General features: G+C 46.6%; 1 protein-coding gene across 1 annotated transcript in view; it reads left to right on the top strand.

Annotated features, from left to right (window-relative positions):
- The window catches only part of LOC111975929 (fibrillin-2-like), a 99,311-nt gene that overhangs the window by 81,402 nt on the left and 8,311 nt on the right, over nt 1-9,598 (top strand). Inside the window, 20 exon segments of the mRNA XM_070447526.1 lie at nt 203-328; nt 436-759; nt 848-970; nt 1,810-1,932; nt 2,066-2,227; nt 2,366-2,434; nt 2,533-2,658; nt 2,827-2,952; nt 4,997-5,146; nt 5,299-5,370; nt 5,594-5,720; nt 6,240-6,343; nt 6,346-6,366; nt 6,931-7,056; nt 7,175-7,291; nt 7,454-7,582; nt 7,822-7,941; nt 8,465-8,590; nt 8,759-8,911; nt 9,091-9,156. Of these exon segments, the coding sequence (XP_070303627.1) occupies nt 203-328; nt 436-759; nt 848-970; nt 1,810-1,932; nt 2,066-2,227; nt 2,366-2,434; nt 2,533-2,658; nt 2,827-2,952; nt 4,997-5,146; nt 5,299-5,370; nt 5,594-5,720; nt 6,240-6,343; nt 6,346-6,366; nt 6,931-7,056; nt 7,175-7,291; nt 7,454-7,582; nt 7,822-7,941; nt 8,465-8,590; nt 8,759-8,911; nt 9,091-9,156 (2,490 nt within the window).

Here is a 9,598-nt window from a genome sequence, read left to right on the forward strand (position 1 = left end):
GTTCCTATGTTGTGTGTTCCTATAGCTGTGTGTGTTCCTTGTGTCCTGTGCTTATGTTGTGTGTGTGTGTGTGTGTGTGTGTGTGTGTGTGTGTGTGTGTGTGTGTGTGTGTGTGGTGTGTGTGTGTGGTGTGTGTGTGTGGTGTGTGTGTGTGTGTGTTGTGTGTGTTGTGTGTGTTGTGTGTGTGTGTGTGATGTATCAGATGTGAACGAGTGTGAGCTGAACCCTAACATCTGCTTCATGGGACTGTGAGAACACCAAGGGATCCTTTCATCCTGTCACTGTCAGCTGGGATACTTTGTCAAGAAGGGCTCCACCGGCTGCACAGGTTACAGTGTACACACAACACATTACACACCATACGACACACAGCACGCATGGGCTACACACACGCTGTCGTAACTGTAAGGCTATTTACGTAAAACACTATCTTAGTTTATGATATGTCATGAAGCTTTGGTAATTTTTTTACTTCTGGGATAATGCAAGTATAAGCCAGCAGTACAGACAGAATGAGAGAGGCACTCACATTTATGTCTCTACATTTTCTCAACGCAGACTGTGTCAACACCCCCGGCTCCTACCGCTGTGCCTGCAAGGAGGGCTTCAACGGGGACGGCTTCTCCTGTTCTGATATGGATGAGTGTGCTGACAACGTGAACCTGTGTGAGAACGGCCAGTGTTTGAACGCTCCGGGCGGCTACCGCTGCGAGTGTGAGATGGGCTTCACCCCTACTGAGGACAGCAAGGCCTGCCAGGGTCAGAAGAACACACACACATACACACYCACACACACCATCGTTCTGACCATAGACACTGACCGCATGTTTCTCTCCCTCTCCGGTAGATATCGACGAATGTAACTTCCAGAACATCTGTGTGTTTGGAACGTGTCAGAACCTCCCGGGGATGTTCCGGTGTGTGTGTGACGACGGCTACGAGCTGGACCGCAGCGGAGGAAACTGCACTGGTGAGAAGCACACAGCCTCTACCATACTCTGATAACTCTGCCACGGCATCACTACCAAGCCAATCTGGTGAGAAGCACACAGCTCTCCCATACTCCCTGAGAACTCTGCCACGGCATCACTACCAAGCCAATCTGGTGGAGAAGCACACCCTCTACCATACCTCTGATAACTCCTGCCACGGCATCACTTACCCAAGCCAATCTGGGTGAGAAGCACACAGCCTTCTACCATACTCTGATAACTCTGCCCCACGGGCCATCACTACCCAAGCCAATCTGGGTGAGAAGCACACAGACTCTACATACTCTTGAGAAACTCTGCCACGGCATCACTACCAAGCCAATCTGGTGAGAAGCAACCAGCCCTCTAACATACTCTTGATAACTCTGCCACGGCATCACTACCAAGCCCAATCTGTGGAGAAGCACACAGACCTCTACCATACTCTGAATACTCTGCAGGCATCACTACCAAGCCAATCTGGTGAGAAGCACACAGCCTCTACCATACTCTGAGAACTCTGCCACGGCATCACTACCAAGCCAATCTGGCAGCCCTCATATTTCACCATCAATTTGGACTTTGTATTCCCTCGTTGTGCCACTCAATCTCTCTGTCATGTGCAGCCGCAGTAAGTCTGACTTTATCAAGGCTCTTTCTCCAGTCCTCTCAATCTAAGTGCATAGCTTTCATATAATGCATGTGTGTGGTTAAAGCATGTGTGTGTGGATCTATGTGTGTTATTTAATGTTGGTCATAATGTGTGTGTGTGTGTGTGTGTGTGTGTGTGTGTGTGTGTGTGTGTGTGTGTGTGTGTGTGTGTGTGTGTGTGTTCCAGACATTAACGAGTGTGCGGACCCTGTGAACTGCATCAACGGCTTGTGTGTGAACACACCAGGAAGCTACCTGTGTAACTGCCCTCCGGACTTCGAGCTCAATCCAACTGGAGTGGGCTGTGTGGGTGAGTACTGGACACCTGGCATCAGAGCAATGCTAATGTCTGGTAGCCATGGAGATGAAGAACCCTCAGCCAATGAATGAGTGGCAGGAAGTGTTGATGGGTGTGTAACAATAATTCCTTTCCCTCATCTCAGACACACGAGTGGGCAACTGTTTCCTGGACACGTTGGCGCGTGGCGACGGTGGCATCTCCTGCAGCGCTGAGATCGGCGTGGGCGTCACCCGCGCCTCCTGCTGCTGCTCCCTGGGAGGAGCCTGGGGAAACCCCTGTGAGCTCTGCCCACCCATCAACTCCAGTACGTACTATAAAGCTTGGTCGAACCAAATCATGACAGACATGCTCTTTTTGTAGACGAACAAAACATCTTGGCCAATTCCACATATATTTTTGAGGAAAATGTGGTATGATCTTTTTTTTTCTTTTTTTTCTGTAGCGGAGTACAAGACACTGTGTCCCGGAGGAGAGGGCTTCAGACCTAACCCCATCACTGTCATCCTGGAAGGTAAACACTGTTCGTCCATATCTTATTATCCTGTTGTATTTATTAAGAGTAGGTCCCAACAAACTAAACCGGACTCCTTCTCCCACTGCCCCCACCAGACATTGATGAGTGCCAGGAGCTGCCAGGCCTGTGCCAGGGTGGCAACTGTGTCAACACCTTCGGTAGCTTCCAGTGCGAGTGCCCCGCAGGCTACTACCTCAACGAGGAGACACGCATCTGCGAGGGTAAGTGGGAAAAGGTCACAGAAGGGTCAAATGAGGTCTTTCTCCAGACTTTCCCAGTATTCATCTGATTCAGTTGATCATTGATGACCGCCTAAAGCCCAAAATAGTAGAAGATTATGAAATACATTACTGTGTGTAACCATGTGTATTCTGTGTTTGTGTGTGTAGATATTGATGAGTGCACAGCACACATTGGAATCTGTGGTCCTGGTACCTGCTACAACACCTTGGGGAACTACACCTGCGTGTGTCCTCCTGAGTACATGCAGGTCAACGGAGGAAACAACTGCATGGGTGAGTCAGACCACACTGGGTGGTACATACTAAATGATATATACAGTACCAGTCAAACGTTTCAACACACCTACTCATTCAAGGGTTTTTCTTTATTTTTACTATTTTAATAGTGAAGACATCAAAACTATCAAATAACACATATGGAATCATGTAGTAACCAACAAAGTGTTAAACAAATCAAAATAGATTTTAGATTCTTCAAAGTAGCCACCCTTTGCCTTGATGTCAGCTTTGCACACTCTTGGCATTCTCTCAACAAGCTTCATGAGGAATGCTTTTCCAACAGTCTTGAAGGAGTTCCCACATATGCTGAGCACTTGTTGGCTGATTTTCCTTCACTCTGCAGCCCAACTCATCTGAATTGGGTTAAGGTCAGATGATTGTGGAGGCCAGGTCATCTGATGCAACACTCCATCACTCTCCTTCTTGGTCAAACAGCCCTTACACAGCCTGGAGGTGTGTTTTGGGTCCTTGCCCAGTTGAAAACAAATGATAGTCCCATTAAACGCGAACCAGATGGGATGGCGTATCGCTGCAGAATGCTGTGGTATCCATGCTGGTTAAGTGTTCCTTGAATTCTAAATAAATCACAGACAGTGTCACCAGCAAAGCACCATCACACCTCCTCCTCCATGCTTCACAGTGGGAACCACACATGCAGAGATCATCTGTTCATCTACTCTGCGTCTCACAAAGACACAGCGGTTGGAACCAAAAATCTTACATTTGGACTCATCAGACCAAAGGACAGATTTCCACCGGTTTAATGTCCATTGCTCGTGTTTCTTGGCCCAAGCAAGTCTCCTCTTATTATTGGTGTCCTTTAGTAGTGGTTTCTTTGCAGCAATTCGACCATGAAGGCCTGATTCACACAGTCTCCTCTGAACAGTTGATGTTGAGATGTGGCTGTTACTTGAACTCTGTGAAGCATTTATTTGGGCTGCAATTTCTGAGGCTGGTAACTAATGAACTTATCCTCTGCAGCAGAGGTAACTCTGGGTCTTCCTTTCCTGTGGCGGTCCTCATGAGAGCCAGTTTCATCATAGAGCTTGATGGTTTTTGTGACTGCACTTGAACAAACTTTCAAATTTTCCAGATTGACTGACCTTCTTGTCTTAAAGGAATGATGGACTGTCGTTTCTCCTTGCTTATTTGAGCTGTTCTTGCCATAATATAGATTTGGTCTTTTACCAAATAGGGCTATCTTCTGTATACCCCCCTACCTTGTCACAACACAACTGATTGGCTCAAATGCATTAAGAAGCAAATAAATTCTACAAATTAACTTTTAACAAGGCACACCTGTTAATTGAAAGGCATTCCATGTGACTACCTCATGAAACTGGTTGAGAGAATTCCAAAAGTCTGCAAAGCTGTCATCAAGGCAAAGGGTGGTGTAACGGTCGTCGGATGATGAAGGATCGGACCAAAGCGCAGCGTAGTAAGTGTTCATGATTTATTCTCAAAAAACACTTGAACAAAATAACAAAGAGAAAAACGACAACGAACAGTTCTGTCAGGTGCAGAAACACAAAACAGAAAATAACTACCTACAAAACACAGGTGGGAAAAGGCTACCTAAGTATGGTTCCCAATCAGAGACAACGATAGACAGCTGTCCCTGATTGAGAACCACACCCGGCCAAAACAAAGAAATACAAAACATCGAAAAAATTAACATAGAATGCCCACCCAAATCACACCCTGACCAAACCAAAATAGAGACATAAAAAGCTCTCTAAGGTCAGGGTGTGACAGGTGGCTACTTTGAAGAATCTCAAACAGAAAATATATTTTGATTTGTATGACACTGTTTTGGTTACTACATGATTCCATGCGTTATTTCATAGCTTTGATGTTTTCACTAGTATTCTACAACGTAGAAAATAGTCAAAATAAAGAAAAACCCTTGAATAAGTAAGTAGGTGTATCCAAACTTTTGTGTGTGTGTGTGAATAAACATACAATAAACATACAAACAGTTAATGAGTTGTGTATTTATGATGAGTCATTCTCAACCCCGTCTCTGCTGACATCACAGACATGAGGAAGAGCGTGTGTTACCGCAACTTCAACGACACGTGTGAGAACGAGCTGTCGTTCAACATGACCAAGAAGATGTGCTGCTGTGCCTACAACGTGGGCAAAGCCTGGAACAAGCCCTGTGAAGCCTGCCCTACCCCTGTCACCTGTGAGTTGGAACATAAGACTCGCACACACTCCCATAAACACACATATACACACTCATAGACACACTACCTCCAACTCTTTCATGACAGCCTATAAATACTGTATGTTCCTGGTGCCTATGTTCACTCCGTCGTTTTATCCTCTCCGCCACAGCGGAGTACCAGTTACTGTGTGGGAACCAGGCTCCTGGGTTTATCATAGACATCCACACGGGCAAGCCCATCGGTAAGGTCATCATTAGGTCAAATAGGTTATTCTGGCCTACTGCTTGTTCAGAACAAAAACTGCTGAACTGCCAAAACCGATAGATACTGTAATCATTATGTTATTATGTGGTACTACTGTAGAACAATAATAATACAATATGATATGGTGCTATTATAAAGTGGCTTTATGGAGTAGCTGAGTGAATGACTTCTAACAGAGCTGTTGCTGTATTGTTCGCTAGATATTGATGAGTGTCGAGAGATCCCGGGGATATGTGCAAACGGAGTGTGTATCAACCAGATAGGAAGCTTCCGCTGTGAATGTCCAATGGGGCCTTCAAGCTACTAACAATATACTGCTATCTGTGAAAAGGTAGAGGCTCCAAGACCACACAACACACATCTACACACACACACCACACACACACACACACACACACACACACACACACAAAAAAATCATCACCTTTTTCTCTTCATAAAAAAAAACGATCGTAAACATTCCTCATATACACATACGTACACACTTTATGTGGCCTCAAACCAAATATACCCGCACACAACACACACACACACACACACACACACATTCACACACTCACACTTAATAAGCAGTAAAGTTAATGCTGCCCTCTCTCTCCCACATGAATTGTGAAGACAGACAGCAGAGTATACTGGCCCTGTAGGGGCCTAATGCCAGGGTCTGTGCCAGTCCAGGGGGATTTAAATCACGCTAAAGCACCAAGGAACTGAACCCCAGCCAGTCTGGCACTTGTTCTGTTTGGCCCTCCTCAGCCTCTGCATTACCTCACACTGGGTTTTTACTAGACAGTTATGACCACTGTGACTGATGGTCGCTGCCCCGCCTCTGTGTTTTTCATTCCCTCCAGATATTGACGAGTGTAAACAGCGAGACAACCTGTGCCAACGAAACGCCAACTGTATCAACATCCCAGGGAGCTACCGCTGCGAGTGCTCACCAGGCTTCAAGCTGTCCCAAGTGGGGCCTGCGTGGGTGAGTCCCAACTCTGTGCCTGGGGCTGCGAGGATTTACATCTCAGAACAAAAAGGGGGGGGGGGGGGGAGATGAGAGAGATGAGATTATGTTGATTGTTTATAAGTGAAATGTACAACGGTGAGTTTCCCTGTTGAGAGAGAATTGTTTTGAGAGATAGATGGTTTATTAGTCAATGGGAAAACACACTGAGAAGATCAATATTAATGTATTTAATCTCCCCTACTACCAAACCCCGTTCAAAAGTACTTAAATATTTTGTCTTGCCCACTCACCCTCTGAATGGCACACATACACAATCCATGTCTCAATTGTCTCAAGGCTTAAAAATCCTTCTTTAACCTGCCTCCTCCCCTTCATCTACACTGATTGAAGTGGATTTAACAAGTGACATCAATAAGGGATCATAGCTTTCACCTGGATTCACCTGGTCAGTCTATGTCATGGAAATACTTTGTATACTCAGTGTATATTTTTGATCTCAATGGAACTTCCTGGTTAGATTATTTATTTAAAATAAATGAACTAAAAAGGTGTGTATCTTCTCTCCCTGTGTGTGTGTAGACCGCAACGAGTGCCAGGAGATCCCTAACGTGTGTAGCCACGGAGAGTGTATRGATACCCAGGGCAGCTACCGCTGTCTCTGCCACAACGGCTTCAAGGCCACCGCCGACCAGACAATGTGCATGGGTGAGTAAAGAGTCCCAGTAAACTCAATAGACTTACCATAGCAGACACAGTAGACACTCTGTAGTTTGTTTTCAATCATCTCACCTCGGTCTCACCCCCTGGTCTCGCTCCGTCTCAGATATTGATGAGTGTGACAGGCAGCCGTGTGGGAACGGAACCTGTAAGAACACGGTGGGCTCCTACAACTGTCTCTGCTTCCCTGGATTCGAGCTCACGCACAACAATGACTGCATGGGTACGTATGACATCCCGAGGTATCTCATCATGGAAAATAACACTGTGGCGACAGTTAAGGAGTAGTTCAGTCGAAATGTTAAAAGGGATTCTTTCGAGTAGCATATTTTGAATAATTAGATGAAATCTTATGAACTCTCTCCACTTCCCTGTCCCCCTCCAGACATTGATGAGTGCAGTGCGTTGGTGGGTCAGGTGTGTAGAAACGGCCAGTGTATCAACAGCCTGGGATCCTTCCAGTGTCTCTGTCAGGATGGCTACGAACTCACCCCCGACGGAAAAAACTGTGTCGGTAAGCAACGTCAACACCCTAGCAACTCTAAACCTGGGTCAAGTACATTTGTCGTATACTTTCGAAAATATGATTCATGCTTGATTTAGTTTGCCTGGTACACTGGAGCCAATGGAATGGTCCCCAAAGTGCAAACCCCAAGCTAAATCAAGTATTTGGAAGTATTTGATGTATGTCTTGGGGTGTATAGTGTGTTTTCATTGAGGCGTACTGTATAATCACACAATTTTCTTCCTCAGATATCAATGAGTGTGTGAGTCTTCCTGGTACCTGCTCTCCTGGAACCTGTCAGAACCTGGACGGGTCGTTCCGCTGTATCTGCCCATCTGGATACGAGGTCCAGAACGACCAGTGTATAGGTAGGAGCCCTACACACACACAGACACAAACACACACTCCGTCGCGCATTTAACTATTTGGAGGTGAAAGAGACCATTAACTTTGACGCAAGTTCACACACACTGCATAGCTACCACAGAGAACATGACTTCATTACTTCTGCACATTCTGATCCCACCTGCTCACACAGATAGAGCCAGCACACGCCCCCACCTACACATCAGGGTGTCAACGACCTGCAGTGACCCTGCCTTCTGGCCCAACACACACCCACACCACACGCTGTGTAACAGCCTTATAGCCTTGTTGCAGCAGCACCATCTGGCCTTAGAGTGTGTGTATGTATGTATACACACACGTAGCCATCCATACACACACATACACCATCTGGCCTTAGAGTGTGTGTATGTATGTATACACCCACGTAGTCAWCCATACACACACATACACCATCTGGCCTTAGAATTTGCCGTGATTTTGCACTCATTCCCTCTCCCGCCTCTCATCCCAATTGCCCTGTCGGTCGCTCACTTTCTCTTCCAGATATCAACGAGTGTGAGGTGGAGCCCAATATCTGCCAGTTTGGCACGTGCACCAACACCCCAGGAAGCTTCCAGTGTATCTGCCAGAAGGGCTTCGTCCTGTCGGACAATGGGCGCCGCTGTTTGGGTGAGAGAGAGAGAGAGAACTGTACATTACAGTAGTCATTAAATGTCCAAGTAACAGATGTGTTAGAAATCACAGCACCTCTGTCCTTTCCAGCAGACCCACTAGTGGGAGTCTATTGTCTGCTATCCACCTGACTGTGTTTTTTCTCCAACCCCCTCTGTATGACAGATACCAGAGAGAGCTTCTGTTTCACACGCTTCGAGTCAGGCAAGTGTTCTGTGCCCAAGGCCTTCAACACCACCAAGGCCAAGTGCTGCTGCAGCAAGATGCCAGGCGAGGGCTGGGGAGACCCCTGCGAGCTGTGCCCACGCGAGAGCGAGGGTGAGTCACGCGCACGACGCGCACGTTCCACACACACCTCACTTCCAGTACTTTTCCATTCAGTGTTTGTTATGATAACGTATTCCTCAGCACAAGCCAGTTGATGAGAACTAAGCCTAGTGGATCCTGTCCTGTCAGTGTGTGTACATTTAACGTCTAACGTCTCCTTGTGTCTCCAGCGTCCTTTAAAAGCCTGTGTCCCTACGGCCATGGATCCCTGCCTGGACTTGGGGACGCCCGTGAGGGTGAGTGACAAGTGACACGACTGGGCCAACCACAGACATACCAACCCCTCAACTGAATCATCTCTCTGATGACCAGATGTAAAAAATGTCTGGACAATAAACTGTCCTCATCTGTCTTTCTGTAGACATGAACGAGTGTCTGGACAATAAACTGAAAGTCAACATACCTGTGGACAAAGATTACATTTACAGTAAATGCACTCCCCCCCTCCCCCCCCCCCCACCCCAGACACTGCATGAGTGCTCTATAGGAAATCCCCTGTGGTAAGGGACCTGCTGTCTAGATGGTGGTGGAGGGCTTTGAAGTGCTCCTGTGATGAAGGCTTCGAACCGGGCCCATGATGACCTGTGAAGGTATGTAACATCAATACAACACACACCGGTACCTTTACAATGCTTACGGATGATATACCGTCCGATTGTACATTTATTCTTGTATGAT

The sequence above is a fragment of the Salvelinus sp. IW2-2015 genome, linkage group LG16 (genome assembly GCF_002910315.2).
Source record: "Salvelinus sp. IW2-2015 linkage group LG16, ASM291031v2, whole genome shotgun sequence".
NCBI lineage: Eukaryota > Metazoa > Chordata > Actinopteri > Salmoniformes > Salmonidae > Salvelinus > Salvelinus sp. IW2-2015.